The sequence below is a fragment of the Pangasianodon hypophthalmus genome, chromosome 29 (assembly GCF_027358585.1).
Source record: "Pangasianodon hypophthalmus isolate fPanHyp1 chromosome 29, fPanHyp1.pri, whole genome shotgun sequence".
Lineage (NCBI taxonomy): Eukaryota > Metazoa > Chordata > Actinopteri > Siluriformes > Pangasiidae > Pangasianodon > Pangasianodon hypophthalmus.
In genome coordinates this window covers 14952535-14969587 of record NC_069738.1, presented here as the reverse complement: position 1 = coordinate 14969587, position 17053 = coordinate 14952535, and the positions used below count along the sequence as shown (strand labels likewise).

At 40.8% G+C, this 17053-nt stretch overlaps 2 protein-coding genes across 3 annotated transcripts in view; one reads left to right on the top strand and one right to left on the bottom strand.

Annotated features, from left to right (window-relative positions):
- Positions 1-285: 285 nt before the first annotated feature.
- On the bottom strand, positions 286-12053 carry rab5aa (RAB5A, member RAS oncogene family, a). Of its 2 annotated transcripts, none has more exons than XM_053231418.1 (6): positions 11857-12053; positions 8749-9007; positions 7291-7442; positions 5216-5338; positions 2926-3019; positions 286-2769 (listed from the first exon to the last, which is right to left on the bottom strand). In XM_053231418.1, the coding sequence occupies exons 2-6, from the start codon at positions 8912-8914 to the stop codon at positions 2654-2656; spliced, it is 651 nt and encodes a 216-aa protein (XP_053087393.1). In that variant the 5' UTR covers positions 8915-9007; positions 11857-12053; the 3' UTR covers positions 286-2653. The 2 variants fall into 2 exon arrangements, with proteins under 2 accessions (XP_053087393.1, XP_026784004.1); XM_026928203.3 differs by having other exon boundaries at positions 8749-8986; positions 11857-12050.
- Positions 11695-17053, top strand: part of LOC128317703 (SUN domain-containing protein 2-like) — a 15819-nt gene continuing 10460 nt past the window's right edge. The window contains exons 1-3 of the mRNA XM_053231417.1: positions 11695-11939; positions 16296-16392; positions 16501-16598. Of these exons, the coding sequence (XP_053087392.1) occupies positions 16298-16392; positions 16501-16598 (193 nt within the window). The 5' untranslated portion in view covers positions 11695-11939; positions 16296-16297. The remainder of the gene's footprint in view (positions 11940-16295; positions 16393-16500; positions 16599-17053) is intronic.

Below are 17053 nucleotides of genomic sequence, written 5' to 3'. Positions count from 1 at the left end.
TTCAACAAGCACATATGGGTGTGATGGTCAGGGGTGCAAATACTTTTGGCCAAATACTGTGTCATGTTCAAGTCAGTGGACCATCGTTTTAGAGTGCAGTAAAGTCATCTCTATAAAAGCATGAGACCAATGAAAACACCAGAAGTTTGTTTCTCTTATTTTGTTAATAACACTACATACATTTAAAAGATCATCATTGATTATAATTTAACCATTTCATGAAGAAAAAAAAAAAAAAAAGAAAGAAAAATTTAATCCAAACCGCTATTCAAAACTACAGAATAGTTTCTGGTTACTGTACAATTTTTGTTTTAATGATTTTTTAGACAACGCCACATCCTTATTAAGCATTAGTTCTGAAACAGTAAATGGAAAAGTTGACTACATTGCAACACCCTATTTACAGTAAATTAACAAATCTGTGTCTTTCTGTTTATATATATATATATATATATATATATATATATATATATATATAACACACACACCATAAGGGGAATTAAGTAATTGGACACTTTTTTGTTATATTTATATTACAGTGCATATTTCCACTTCATTTTAAGCACAATGTCTTTTGACTTTGAATTTACAAATATGAACAAAAATGTATGTATTCATAAGCATAACCAAAGGTGTAAAAATATACTTGATACAACGAGACAACGAGTAGCAATCATGGTGACGGTGAAAGGGCTTCCTCAGGGACAAGTTCTCAGGGACAACATTATTAAACACCACTTAAATGGAGCGGTCAGTCCCAATCAGTCTCTACATAAAACTCCTTTGCTAAAAAAAAGACACACAGAGGATGCACAATGAAACTAAAAATAGAACTCTTTGGCAATAATTCAGCTCATCATGTTTGAAGAAAAAAAGTGTTGTGTGTATGTTCTTAGGGACACCACACCCACAGTGAAACATGGTGGTGGGAGCATCTTGATATGGGGCTACTTCTCTGCAAATGCTACTTGAGCATTACACAACATCAAAGAAAACATGAATGGACTGATGTACCGGGACACATTAGAGGAGTTTCAGCCAAGAAACTGAACCTGTAGAGAAGATGGACGTTTCAACAAGACCATGAGTCCAAACATACAGCCACAATAACTTAAGACTGGTTTCTAAGACTTTGAAAGTGCTTGCATTGCCTATCCCACCTCCTGACTTCATTTATGGAGGATTCTGAAACTGAGTCCATCAGAGGCAGCCGCGTAACCTTGGGGAATTGAAGAGGATTTGCAAAGAGGAATGGGCCAAAATTATAATTGCCAGCAAGGGCTTTGCAAGAAAGTACTATTGTTAATTTATTGTGTCTGAATACTTATATACATATCAATTTCGTTTTTAAACATATCTTTGTTTACACTTATGAACACATGAATATTAACAAGAAAGTATAAGTACAAAGTCAAAAGAAAAATTTGAGGTGGATATATGTAATAGAAGTATATTAAATAGCAAACGTGTCCAAATACTTATTTCCCCTCACTATATGTATTGTGTACGTAAGTGTATGTAAGTGTGTGTGTGTGTGTATATATATATACACACACACACACACACATACACACACACATACATATACACACATACATACACACACACACACAGGCTGTACTTAAGAGCAGATAGCAGATATATTCACACAAAATTAGTGCAAGGCATGTGTCATAAAACCAGAGAGACAGACAGGTTCATCATCAGGAGCATGTCTGATGAAGAGAGAGGACTATTCTATCTGTATACTTGTGTGGACATGTGTAAAGCTCAAAATAGGGGTGAAAATGACCTTTTACAACCTGTTACAGTGTAAACAGCTTTCAAACATGCATGCCAGCCGACACGCAGACAGACACACACACACACACACACACACACACACACACACACACACACACACACACACACACACAAACACACACAGAGTCCCAAAAGACCTGACAAATCAGTAAAGGCTGCCCTGGTCAGGCCAGAGAGTTTGTGGCAATAGAATCTTCAATGTGTATGGCTGCATGTGTGTATTTGAAAACCAGGGTGGATATTTTGTTGATATTAAGAGTTTTTAGGCAGTACAGTGAAAATAAGTAGGCAGTCAGCTATTGCACATTGCCACTGAGGCATGCAGACGTGGAGTCGGACCACGTGGAAAACATGCTGCAGGAATCAGTCTCATCCTCTCGTACTGCTTGTGCCACTGAATTATGTTAAAATTTTGATTCATGTTTAGGCCTTGTAGTGAAACGTGCATCCATTATTCTGAAAAATACTTTTCTATACAACAAAAAAAATGAAAAAAAGAAAAAGCAACAGAAAAAGAAAGATCCTGTTTGAGAAATACAGGCTATAGAGTCTTTATCTATGAGGCCTCACCCCGTTGCCTAAGGCTAGCTGGTGGCATAAGGGAAAATGGTTTTTCTGATGTGAAAGCAGAGTGCAATGTTGAAACATAAGCCATTACCATCAGAAGACAGAGCAGTGTATAAATGCAGAGGGACAGGGCTTAGCTTTTGTTACTGCTGACCACTGAGTTATGCAATGGAACAGAGCAGGGCATGTCATTAGTTACAGTCATAAACAAGTCTGGAGAGGGGCAAGGCCTTGCGTTAGTTGGCTTGCTAACAGTTTGGGTGGGTGGGATGTTTTGCATTAGTTAGCAGCAGTCAGACTGCCTGATGGGAGGTGCGCTCATCTCGGTTAGTGTCACGGCCTGATTGCCCACACTGCCAGCTCCAGAAGCCTGGGGCTCACTCTTTGGCAACCTTTTAGCTGGAACAAAAAGGGAAGAAAGGAAAGCCGCACTTATTGAACTGACTAGGAAAGATCATCACACAGAGAGAGGTCTATTCTATATGACACTTTAAAACAATTATTTAAAACATTGTTCTCATAGCTCATTTACTAGGGAACAAATAAAAGACATACCAATAGCCATGAAAATCTCATTCACATTCATGGAGGTCTTGGCTGATGTCTCCATGAAAAGTAAGCTGTTGTCGTCTGCGTAAGACTGGGCTTCCTGAAAAACAGCATCCCTGAGAGATGAGTCCACACACGTCTATGGAAATGCATAGAAATATCTAACGGAAACCTCCACACTGAAACACATCACTGAATTAGGAACATCTCTACACCTGCTCATCCATGCAGTTATCTATACAGCCAATCATGAGGCAGCAGCGCAATGCACAGAATCATGCAGATACAGGTCAAGAGCTTCACTTAGAGTTCACATCAAACACCAGAATGGGGAAAACGTGATTTCAGTGTCTTTTTCACCGTGTTGGTGCCAGACGGGCTGGTTTGAGTATTTCAGAAACTGCTGATCTGCTTAACTGAAGCTCTTGACCTGTATGTGTGTGATGGTGCTGCTTCCACATGATTGGCTGATTGAATAAACTGCATGAATGAGCAGGGGTACCGGTGTTCTTATTCAAGTGTCTGGTGAGTGTATATTTATATTGAAATTCCTGTGAGAGGTTAGTGGTGGTGTGCTGCGCTGAAGTCACAGAAGAACACTGCAGTAGAGCAGTAACTATGCGTGTAATAGCAGAAAATCTTTCAGTGATCTCAAACGTAAGGGATAACGGTGAGGTTTCGCTGTTAGCTCCTAAAAACAGGAGAGCAAGAGCTTCTTTTCTTACTCGTGGTTTTTCAGCGACATTCAACATCATATTAATGAGAAATCTCAATGTAGAGGTAATGGAGACAGCAAACACTGGACTCTAAGTCCCAGAATACAATGCAGCTTGTTGCACTGAGTCACAGCAGACACTCAGCTAGTTTGCAATTTAAGTGATGACAGGCATGACGGCTGTGATTGAAGACGAAACCTGAGGCTTCGGAAGCTGAACTGTTCGAGTGTACAGATGAGGAGGTGAGAGAGCTGGACAGACTAAAGGACTAAAGTGCTGCTGCATCATTCTTTAAGTAAAGATGAAGCAAGGGCTAATGCTGCATTCAGCTTAACTCAGAAGTAGGAAGTCGAAGCTCAGAATTACATAATTTTTGATCCCTGTGTGTTTGAGCTACAAATACGTTCATCTTTTGTAAGCAACGAGCTAGCCAGCTAACTGTGCTGAGTGATGTATATTTACCTCAGAACAAAGAGTCAGTGTTATAGATTTAACAAGTGAATATGTCTGTATGATGATTGATCTAAAGAAAATGTGTGTACATTAAATATATATATATATATATATATATATATAAAATAGGTAAGAAGTGCTGCTGTGTTTACTGCTGATGCTGTGAGTGATCATGTTGCTGTGATGTCACGTGCTGAATTTGGGGTTGAGGAGACCATTATGAGTTCCTGATTAGGAGCGTTTTTGTTGTTTTTTTTCCTGGTCAGATGTGGGGAATCACGAGTTATGCCGCAGTAATCCCACTGCACCTCCACCAGCAGGTAGCTGAACAGTATTGTGGATAATGTAGGAAACCACTAACTAAAGTGAATATAGACCAAATAGATGCAGAAGAAAGAAGTTAAACAAAAAAATCCAACTTAGAATTTCATTACGAAATGAATTGTAGGTGTCGTTGAAGATCACACGATAATTACCAGGATTAACATGTTCAGGGTGATGTTTTAATGTTAAATTAAAATGTTCAGTGTAAGTTGTTCAGGGTGGATTTTTCACAGTGATAGTTACACATTGATAATGCTGTTGTATTGAGTTTAAGTCTATGGTTAATGAAAATGCAGAAAAGTCAGATTCAGACTTCTTCAATAGGTTGAGTGTTTCAAGAATTTAAATAACCTGTGAGAAAACATTGTTTGCTGTTTCAGTGTTGTTCTTTTTCGTTCTGTGCATTTTAGAAGTGTTGACATTTTCCTGAAGCAACAAAATAACAGGGAAGAAACTATTAAAAAACCTTATAAAAGTGTACACGTTGCACTGCTGCTGTGTAGAGAATTGCACTAGTATAGTAAGTTGAAATCATCTGAACGTTAGAGGTGGACCTTCCACATCTATGCTGCACAAAAATGAGCTTGAAAAGAAAATCTGAGGATTTCCATGAATTGCTATGGACTATGATAAAGTGCAGTGTTAAATGCATGTCAGTGTAAAAATTATTGATACGAACAATTTACTCATGTTGACAGAACTCTGCACTATCACTGATCAGGGTTTGCATGTGTGCATGTCAAAAAATATGAAAGAACAACAAAAGACACACACACACACTTCTGTAATGCTTCAGTACCCACCTGGATGTCAACAGCTCTCTTGTTCGCAAGGTCAGCCTTGTTTCCAGACAGAGCAATGACGATGTTTGGACTGGCCTGCCTCTGAAGCTCTTTTACCCAGTTCTTTGCTCTTGCAAATGACTCCTATACAGCAAAAAAACAAGGGAATTAATACCTAATATCTAATCTCATAAATTGTGTTCAGATTAAACAGAGAGAGAGAGGGAGAGAGAGAGAGATTGTTGTAAATATGAGAAAAATACCAGATTTGAATCAACATTTGAGTATATGAAAATCCAACAATTTAATTAATGAATATAAATTAATGAAAAAAATATGTTTAAGTACCTGTATGTTATTCTTAAATATCAATGAATGTTAATTAATCAGTAAAGGTTGTATCCAGGAACCTCACAAGCCGAGGTTTTCAAGTAGAAAGCTGTTTAGAAAGCTAGAACCATTCGCCATCTAAAGAACCCACGAGAACTCAATTATTCTGAGTCTTTTTAATGCATATTCTTTTGCATTGTAATGTAGTGCAGACTCCTTCTACAGACCCCTGAGTGAGAAACGTCCTTTTGACCTTCAGACCTCAGTCCTTCAGAGCCACGCCTCCTGGGTGCAGAATCATAGCAGGAGACCATAGGGATTTTAAGAGCAAGTCAGAATTTGTTAGTGAACTAACTTAGAATTTAACAGGTTTAACTTGCTAGTAAGCCAGCATGCCTAACTTAACCAACCTAATTAGCTTGCCATTAATCTACAGCAAGAAACTAGCTAGCTAACACTAGATCTCATATGGGGAGCTGTACTGAGGTGGCTTTGGGGCTGCGGTTGCCGTGAGCAGTTTTGCATTCAGGTCTCCATCAGTGGACAGGTTTAACAGACTTCATGTGAAAACTGTGATGAATTTACTGGTTGCACCATTGCACTCTGTGTCCACGTACATAGTACATGCTGTACTGCAGTTATAGAAGGGAGTGATTTATAATCGCACTATTGGGTGTCACCCAGATGAGGATGGTTCCCTTTTGAGTCTGGTTCCTCTCAAGGTTTCTTCCTCATATCATCTCAAGGAGTTTTTCCTCACCACCGTCACCTCTGGCTCACTCATCAGGGATTAATTCACACATTTACAATTTATTTTGATTTAATTTAATTTGAGTGTATTTATTTCTGTAAAGCTGCTTTGTGACAATGTCCATTATTAAAAGCGCTATACAAATAAAATTGAATTGAATTGAATAGATAGTTAGGTCATGTTCTTACTGAGGAGTTGCCTATAATGGACATGATTAGCTAACTGGCTTTGTTCGGCTAACGAATGAATTCATGGCATCTGGCTGCGCAGCACCTCGGCTTTCAGTGCCACCACGCCCTCGATGCTGTAATCGTAAAGTTTTAAACAGGTCAACAAACAACAAAGCTGTAATTATCAAGAGACTTGAGCGCCTCCAGTTTCTCTCTAATATAAACACATGGAGTTTCTATGAGATGTGTATATACGTCCGGCCATCGCAGGCTACAGCACACCGCTTAGCATCGTTTAGCCCCTGATCTAGAGTCACTGTTTGAAATGTTAGTTTAGCTGAACACCACCCCGCCTTTTAGTGCTAATCCATAATAAGTGGAAAACATTTGAACGTCAATCTGATTCCTCAGTAAAATTCTTCACTCAGGTTGCTAAATCGGGTCTTTTTGCAGCCAGGCTGCACACACTTCACTTTTTGTTTAGAAACACCACAGGGGTCTAAAGTTACAGCTTTTTTCCTCCAGACAACATTAACACCATAAAAACCAACACTGACAACTTCAGATAGCAAGACAGCTTAGCAGAGCCAGGCAGAACTGTCACCTGAAAAAGCCTAGGAGTTTCCCAGTGAGTATTTCAGTGAGCACCTAAGAGACAGTTTTTCTAGATTTGTTTGTTAGTAGAGAGAATTGTGGTGTTGTTAGTTAAAGTCCTGAGAGAACACGGACACAAATGGCTGCTTAATGCACACATTATTAAGTTTGCAGACATCATTTAGTTCGGAAACGCACATACTCACCCAACATTTTTATCCTGAAAACCGGCAATAATTCGACACACTCACTTCATTAGTGATATCGTAGACCACGATGGCAGCCTGGGCTCCTCTGTAGTACATCGGGGCCAGGCTGTGGTAGCGCTCCTGTCCGGCTGTGTCCCAAATCTCAAACTTCACTGTTGTGTCATCCAGGCACACTGTTTGCGTCAGGAAGGCCGCTGGGACCGGTAATGACCAGAGACAGGGGTCAGTATACAAATCTACTTTTAAGATGAATGGAAAAACTTAAAAATCAGGCTGACTCAAAAATCTAAAATCCCAATGCCCAATCCCAGGTGAGGACAATGTAGGGTTTTTTTTAATACACAATGACTTAATACACTTTTGCTAAGGCTACAGCTTTATGCATTTTTATCAAGTTCTACTATCTTCCAGGTACAAGTAAGCAATAAAAATATCAAATATTGCATCTTTAAAGGCTAGGAGATTAGAAAATGTCTTTAATGTGGTGACAGAAATAATGAACCCACAGCAGAATGTCTTCTCAATATTTTATCCTTTCAAACCTCACTGGATTAATAAGTTTTATCACATCGTCATACAGTGATGATGCACTTGTAGAGCAGTCAAAACAACATGCTCTTACACCATGACAGAATAAAATAATCATTAAACCCTGCCGTTTTCATAACTTTTCCCTGACTTGGACAAAGGGCATAACGCATAGCAAACAAGTGATTTCAGCATTCGAATGCTGGCACCTCAGACGGTTACCTGGCTATTCAGTTGCCATAACAAACTTTTCACCTTCACAGAAGATGAGCAGGTCAAGGAGATATGATTATTTTTATTTTCTGATAAATCATGACAAAGATTGCCTTTCATCCATTCGATAAGCTTCTTCACACCAAACATTTCTATAAATGCCAACATGGCATCATAGTTTTTTCAGAGCTGTCTCAACTTCTGCTTTTCGGTGAATGTAGACAGCTCACGTGACATCAACCTGTCAGTATCATTTGGGCAGTTCATAACACAAAACGCTGTGTGACGCACAACATAGCAGCTACAATAATGTGCTGATCTGGACCAAATAGGTGAACAGGGTTTGAGAAAAAAAACAGTGAAAATCAATGGGCTAACAAATAATTACAAGCAAGTGCATAAGTAAATATACGTCTGAAAATGGATATATAAACTCCTGAGAATTTGTCTGTTGTATTATGAGACGGTGCCACCTTAAATATTTCAAATGATGGGGATGATATGCACCATGGGACATTTTACACTTCTGTGCTTTGACATGTTCTGCGTGAAGAAGCCGCCATAACATTTACATGAAGTTGCACATCTCCATCTCTCTCACACACACACACACACACACACACACACACACACCCGCCCATACGTGTGAACACACACACACACAGGCCCATACGTGTAAACACACATATGCGCACGCGCTCACATATACACTCTCACACGCACGCACACTCTCTCACACGCACACACACTGTCACTTACCTCCTATTGTGCTCTCCTGAAACTCATGGAACTGGCCCTTGACAAAGCGCAGCACGAGACTTGACTTGCCCACTGCAGACTCTCCCAGCAGCACCAGTTTAAACTGGCAGATCTTACTGCCCGCGTTGGGCCCGCTGGGCCGAGTCGCCACTACCCGATTGACCATGACAGCTGTTAATGTCCCCTTCTCCTTCGGGCGCACTCACACTGCACTGTTACAGGACGACCTACACGGCTTCTGAAAATAGAGAAATGAGCACTTTCAGGTAGCCCAGGAGTCTGGACCTGTTTCATTCCTCTTCATGCGGTTGCACGGATCTGACGCAACTTACCCAGACTTACTCCTCTTATACATCGAGATTAAACCTAAATGTTTAATAAGTGTAAATCATACTTATTGTTATGCAAATGACATCAGTGGTAGGCTTGTGCAATATAACGATATTATCGCCCCTACACGATACCACACTGTCACCGTATCCAGGGACATTTATAGCTGATTATATTACTTTACCAGACCTGCCACCTCTCAAAACATCGGATTACACTTGTACAAGTTATCGTTTAAAAATACACCAAAAGAGCAGTCTTTTTCACCACAACTAAACTGGAACCTGGAAAAGGTCAGGGAAAATGGAGAATAAGTTCATTAATGTGAAATAAAATCTACCGCTGAGTTTTCCCGACTGCACAGCTGGTAATATTACTGCACCTCCTCTACACTCGCTAAACCTGAAATGGTGGAAATGCTCACATTCCTGTCCTTAAGCTAACAGTTCGGGATGATCAAATCGTTTATTTATATTTTTAAATGCAAAATCAAGATCAGGAAAAAAAAATCTACATCACACAAGCCTAATCAGAGCTAACAGACAAACTATCAGCTTTCAGTACCCGAGTCCTGAGTCTACCTCTAAACTGATTTATACATTTATCTTCATCTACAGTGAAATGCAAAAAAAGGAGTTTTATGGATAAGCATAGCAAAATGAATTAGATTGGGGATGAGTTTGGCAGAGGCCTGTGACGTTATAAGCACTTATATAATCCATCATCTACACATTAGAAAAACAGGAAGTGATAAATCCTTGGGGGGAGACAAGAAAACCTTGGTAGGGTATGAGGAGATGCAAGAATGAAGGCAACAAATTTTAAATATTACCACAAATACACTTCGCTGCCTCTGTCTATTCTCTTTAATCCACTGAAATGCTCGGCTTTTGGTTCTTCTGTACTTTCTGGGTTGAGATTTAACTCTGCCCCCTAGTGCACATATACAAGCTGCACAGCCAATTAAACATCCTGCAAATTCACAGAAAATTCCATAAATACACACCAAGCTGAGCTTTACAGTTCAGTCACCTAGTGCTCAGTGTGAGTAAAGCAGAAGTGCTTGTAGTAAAGTCGGAGCACTCTTTGGCCATCTTGGCAATGCTCCTAGACGGTCATTTTCCGTCACTCGAGACCCAGTTCCTATTTACATGAACGGGGAGAAACCCAACAGACTGATAAGATGTTTCATTCTTCTTGTTTCATTCTTCAACATTTTATGTAATACAAGCACCATGCTGAATGCTCTGTGCTGCTGCGTTCACATTTTAAGCACTGGCCTGTCTCTCACACTCGTACCGCTTCGGGTAAAGTCAGGCTCAAGCCTTACACTTTCAAACCAAGCAAGATCTGTCATGGGCTGTCACCAGTTACTATCAGTTTCTACATATTTCTGCTTACGCATCACAGTCCACAGCGTCTGAGCCACTAGGCTTAATCTATTTAGCGTTTCGCTCCATGTCCTTTCAACAACAGGACAGTTGTTTAGAATCAGCCTACATATCAGCACAGTCATGCTGAGTAAGAAGCTCTATCAAATTATCTTCTACAGAGAGCCTGTTCTCATTCTCCTGCATGTTCAGCTTGCTTCAGTAAATAAGATATAATTAGGTTGCAACCATGGTATCAACTTATGCAGGGTATGATCCAACACACGCGGTGTCCTCTTTAACAGCTTGCTCAATAACAAGTCTGCTTATTCCAGGGAATTAATAAAAATAAGAAATGTTCTACATAGAATACAAATGTACTGTAACATATAAAAGTTCATGGCAAAGAAAGTGCAGTCATGATATTGCTGATAAGTGCACGGACATATCCACATATACGCTAGAAAGCCTTCCAGAAAGTTCCTCAGGGTGTCTGGTTCAGGAGTTATTATTTGTAGTTACCCACATGTGACTTAAAAATCAATATGAAAACAGATGTGATCTCAGTGACTGGTTTGAGTGTTTCAGAAACTGCTGATCTCCTGGGATTTTCATCCACAACAGTCTCTAGAGATTACACAGAATGGTGCGAAAAACTAAAAACATCCACAGAGTGACAGTTCTGTGGGCTGAAAGGCCTTGCTGCTTAAAGAGATCAGAGGAGGATCATCAGACTGGTTCAAGCTGACAGGAAGTCTACAGTATCTCATATAATCACTCTTTACAACCGTGGTGAGCAGAAAAGCATCTCAGGACGCTGAACCTTGAGCAGATGGACTGGAAGAGCCGAACACCACACCCAGGCAAGAACAGGACTCTGAGGAATCGGACCGGACACACGCTGCGGCTCAGGGTGATGTGAGGAAGTGGCTGTGCCTCTCTGTTCACAGTGTTAATGTTTAGGTTAATAATAATCCTTTTCGCTGTCGCTGACACAGGAACCGTAGCACAGTCAGATACTTATCATCTTCCCATGAACCCAGGCCACTTTTTTCAAGTTCACCCTGAGGACTTGCTGGCTCAGTGCACTAATAACTACTGTAGATGTACAGAGAGCACAGACCCAGCCTGGACACCTGGAGCTGGTCCAGATGTTTCCACATTCACTAGGAGAAACTAGCTTTACTGTGCAGTGTGCTAGCTAGCTGCAGCTGGACACAATCCTGAGTAAATACAGACAGTACAGCTGTAACAGCAGCCTTTCACACACATGCTGTGTAGCTGTACTCTCAGGAGCACGACCACTGCACTTGGCCTGTTATTTACTGCCGCTGTGGCTAACAGGCTAACAGGCTACACTGACGCACTGAACTGCGACACCTGTCTCAAACACCATGACTTCTTTTACCTGGAGCCCAGTCGACGGTTCGAGGACACCGACTTCTGACACAGGCACGTCGGGATAAGTGCGTGTTTCTCTGGAATATTACAGTGAGTGGATAATAATTTCACCAGCCCTGAACACGTCCTCTGTTTTCTGCTCTATCTCGCTCTACTTCCCTTTTAGAACCAAAACACAAACAAGCACTTCCGCCCCTCTTTGCCACGTCATGTGGCACGTCTGCCTGTGGTTGGTTACCCTATCTGCGCACGCGTGGACGCGGATCAGGTAGCGAGGATGATGATGATGATGATGGTGCCTGATCTGTACCGCGCATGCGCAAAAACACTTTATGAAGCTTCGGTTATAACGTACGCAAACCCTGCGACTTTATCATAACATGACAGGCATGATGTTAAAGAGTCTGCTGTTACTGATACTGTGGAGTATGGTGGTCTAAACTTCCTCCATTCTGCTTCCTCGAAAATACATTTAAGATGAACTAATTAAGAGAATTTTCATCTAGACCTTACTTAATATGGAATTCTACACTATTTGGCCAAAAGTTTGTGCACCCCTGACCATCACACCCATATGTCCTTGTTGAACATCCCATTCCTGTTATAATGAGCTCCACTCTTCTGGGAAGCTTTCCACTAGATGTTGGAGCGTGGCTGTGGGGATTTGTGTTCATTCAGCTACAAGAGCATTAGTGAGGTCAGGCGCTGATGTTGGGATGTCGAGGAGGTCTGGGGTTCAGTCGGTGTTCCAGTTCATCCCAAAGGTGTTCAGTGGGGTTGAGTTCAGGGCTCTGTGCAGGACACTCGAGTTCTTCCACTCCAACCTTCACACACCATGTCTTCATGGAGCTCGCTTTGTGCACAGGGGCATTGTCATGCTGGAACAGGTTTCAGCCTCTTAGTTCCAGTGAAGGGAAACTGTAAAGCTACAACACACAGAGACGTTCTATACAAGTGTGTGCTTTAAACTTTATGGTAACAGTTTGGTGGAAGACGTCCATACAGGTGTACATGGTTTAGGTGGTTTAGGGTTCAGGAAGTAGGACTTAGAGTTTATGGTATGTGGTTTAATGTTTAGGGTGTAGGGTTTAGTGTTTATCAGTGATCCTGACCCCTTCTGCTCTCCGGACCTGCCTGATGCCCTGCTTCTGGTTGAAGTTCTCATCGGTTGGAGATCGCTCACTACTGCAGGCCCCACATGGACAGCCTGAAGATCATTGGTATTGCTGGGGATGGTGCCACTTGGGGACTGTGGAGATGGCTTTGGACTGCGGTTCATATGGGGAGTTGTACTGTAGTGGCTTTGGGGCTGCGGTTGCCGCAAGCATTTTTTTACTGAGGTCTCCATCAGTGAACAGTGGAGAAGCTCAACAAAACAGACTTCATGTGGAAACTGTAATGAATTTACTGGTTACACATTTGCACTATTTGTCCATGTAGTACACAGTTATGAAAGGATTTATTTATAATCGCACTATCGGGTGTCACCCAGATGAGGATGGTTCCCTTTTGAGTCTGGTTCCTCTCAATGTTTCTTCCTCATATCATCTCAAGGAGTTTTTCCTCACTGTCTCACCGTCACCTCTGACTCACTCATCAGGGATAAATTCACACATTTACAATTTACTTTGATTTAATTTAATTTGAATGTATTTATTTCTGTAAAGCTGCTTTGTGACAATGTCCATTATTAAAAGATGTATACAAATAAAATAAAATTGAATTGAGTTTAGTGTTTAGGGTGTAGGGTGCTGTGTTTAGTGTGCAGAGTTTATGGTGTATGGATTAGTGTTTAGGGGGTATAGTTAGTGTTTAGGGGGTACAGTTAGTGTTTAGGGGGTATGGATTAGTGTTTAGGGGGTATGGATTAGTGTTTAGGGGGTATAGTTAGTGTTTAGGGGGTATAGTTAGTGTTTAGGGGGTATGGATTAGTGTTTAGGGGGTATAGTTAGTGTTTAGGGGGTATAGTTAGTGTTTAGGGGGTACAGTTAGTGTTTAGGGGGTATGGATTAGTGTTTAGGGGGTATGGATTAGTGTTTAGGGGGTATAGTTAGTGTTTAGGGGGTATGGATTAGTGTTTAGGGGGTATGGATTAGTGTTTAGGGGGTATAGTTAGTGTTTAGGGGGTATGGATTAGTGTTTAGGGGGTATGGATTAGTGTTTAGGGGGTATAGTTAGTGTTTAGGGGGTATGGATTAGTGTTTAGGGGGTATGGATTAGTGTTTAGGGTGTATGGATTAGTGTTTAGGGTGTATGGATTAGTGTTTAGGGGGTATAGTTAGTGTTTAGGGGGTATGGTTAGTGTTTAGGGGGTATGGATTAGTGTTTAGGGGGTATGGATTAGTGTTTAGGGGGTATGGATTAGTGTTTAGGGTGTATGGATTAGTGTTTAGGGGGTATAGTTAGTGTTTAGGGGGTATGGATTAGTGTTTAGGGGGTATGGATTAGTGTTTAGGGGGTATGGTTAGTGTTTAGGGGGTATAGTTAGTGTTTAGGGGGTATGATTAGTGTTTAGGGGATATGGTTAGTGTTTAGGCTGTATGATTAGTGTTTAGGGGGTATGGTTAGTGTTTAGGGGGTATGGATTAGTGTTTAGGGGGTATGGATTAGTGTTTAGGGGGTATGGTTAGTGTTTAGGCTGTATGGTTAGTGTTTAGGGGGTATGGATTAGTGTTTAGGGGGTATGGTTAGTGTTTAGGGTGTATGGTTTAATTTTGTGAAAATCTCAGGAGATCAGCAATTTCTGAAATATTCAACACAGCCCTTCTCACAGCAACAGCCATGCGATGATGGTCAAAGTCACAGAGATCACACTTTTTCTTCATTCAGATTTGGTATGATGTGAACATTAACTGAAGCTCGTGACCTGTATCTGCAGGATTTATGCATTATGCTGCTGCCACGTGATTGGCTGATTAGATAACTGCATGAATGAGCAGGTGCACAGGTGTTCCTATGAAAGAAGACAGTGAGTTATATATATATGTGACTTGTTTTTTGAATGTTGGTTTACTTCTTGGGGGAAAATGACTACATATTTTTTTGTTGTCACCTGAGGTTATTTGTTCATAGAAGTTGTTGAGGACCACACAATTGTTATATAGGCCCTGATAAATAAAAACAAAGAATTGAAGGAGGGTGTACTTTCATTTTTCCATGACTGTACATATATCAAGAAATAAGTAGTTTTATTTTTAGTTTTATTTTGAAATAAATAAATAAAATTATATAATCCTATATATATATAGTGTGCTTGTTGTGCCCAGCAGTTTAATTAAATAATGAATGTGTAGTAAGTGTTCTCTCAGTGTTAAAACATCTCTGATCAGCCAACATTAAATTACTGATTTCCCACTGACACTAAGCTCCCCCCCCCATAGACCCCCCCCAATAGACCCCCCCCAATAGACCCCCCTCAGACCCCCCCAATAGACCCCCCCCAATAGACCCCCCCCAATAGACCCCCCTCAGACCCCCCCAATAGAACCCCCCCATGTAATGTCATTATTACTGGAAATCATTATGACATCACAGAGGCGTGGCTCACAGCTACTGCTCATTCCGTAGTTCACAATTTCACAAACCCAGAGAGTGCGAGTATCTCAGTGTTTCAAAGCAACCAGAAAGCAGTGATTCAAGACAACAGTATGTAGAATTTGCTTTAATCTACTTCCTGTTAGCTGTGTGAGTGTGAACCAGTGCCTGTGTAGTGGACTCTATCCTCTAGGGCTTTCAGTAACACTGTCTCTCTAAAGATTTCTAATCTGCTTTATTTTGAATTGTCTAGAGTCAGTTTATATCCTGGATAGATCCTGAATGCCATTAGCAATCCTGATTAAAAAGTTATCCTGATAAACTCAGCTATAATTTGGTCATCAGTATTTGATCACAAATCCACAAACTAATCGTATTCAGACGTTCTGTGTTTCGAGTCGTGGCTTTGTTGAGGGAATGTTGCACAGAGCAGCTGCTTTTTTGGCTCTTGAGGTTTAAAACAGTCAGTTTTAGCGAACTTCTACCAAAATCACTGATTACACCTTTACATATTGGCAGCTGATGTGGTTTAGGCCACAGTGTGACTCCCTTCAATCTACAGACTTGAGCAGAGTGTGAGCTGAATGCTGTGTAATATGGAGCCATTTTATAACCATGTTATTTCTTAGTGCAGTCTGGTACTGTTTTTGGCCCCTAGGCTCCGCCTCCCAAAGTTTTAAAGGTGGATTTGTAGTGAAAAGCTGGAAATGAAATTTGTAAATAACGTATTCCTGCTATTTTACAAAATAAAAAAAAGATTTAAATGACTTCACATAAATGACATGGCGATAAAGTGAATAATAATACGTCAAGGCTGTTTGTGCGATAATGTTGATGTATTTTAGCTTTCTCAGTGTTTCAGTTTACAGGAACTGCGCTAAGTTCTTCTGTTTCTCTCCTCTCATCCTGCAGAGATGTCGCGCCGCAGTCCCAGACTAAGCTCAAAGGGGTACTATAATCCTGATGACCACGCGGTTCGACAGATCTCCTATAAGGAGACCCCCATCAGGTGTGTGTGTGTGTGTGTGTGTGTGTGTGTGTGTAATTTATTCAGCAAACATCTTCTCCCTCTCTGTCTGTCTACATCTGTTTGTTCTTTCTCTCTCACTCACCCCAGGATCTTCAGGAAAAGGAAGCGGAAGCACAGAGTGGGCGGGGCCTGTCACAACTTAATTAATGAATTTAACATGTGTGATTTCCAGAGCCTGGAAACACGTGAGTTCCTCAAAGCGTACAATATCACACGTAACATGTCTTTAAATAAGATGGACTATGAAGTAAATGTGCACGTGCTGCTTCATCATAACAAACTCATTGTCGTGTCCTGATATAAGAAAATAATGCACATCTGCCAGCCAATCAGAAAGCAGTATTTTCTCTGGCCACGGTATCAGTAGATGCCACATTAGCCGCTCTCGTTAGCTCGTGTGATACATCAACACATCCGCCATATTGGAAGCGACCAAATTCAACTGTAAGACAGTGTAATCTGCCTCAACTCCAACATCGACTCCATAAAAGTTAAATGTGGAAATGATTTTGTCGAACCAAACGATAATTCTCACCAGATTTACAAAAGTCTTGCAGGTTTTAAGAAAGTGTTTTTAATGGGATTCTTTTCTCAGTTAATATACAGCCAGAGTTTACACACACACACATACACTAACACT

Coding starts and splice junctions, on each gene's coding strand:
- rab5aa (XM_053231418.1), bottom strand. CDS start 8,914: ATGGTCAATCGGGTAGTGGCGACTCGGCCCAGCGGGCCCAACGCGGGC. Junction 5,339..7,290: donor TCTACGATATCACTAATGAA/GTGAGTGTGTCG, acceptor TTTGCTGTATAG/GAGTCATTTGCAAGAGCAAA. Junction 2,770..2,925: donor TGAGATTTTCATGGCTATTG/GTATGTCTTTTA, acceptor TTTTTGTTCCAG/CTAAAAGGTTGCCAAAGAGT.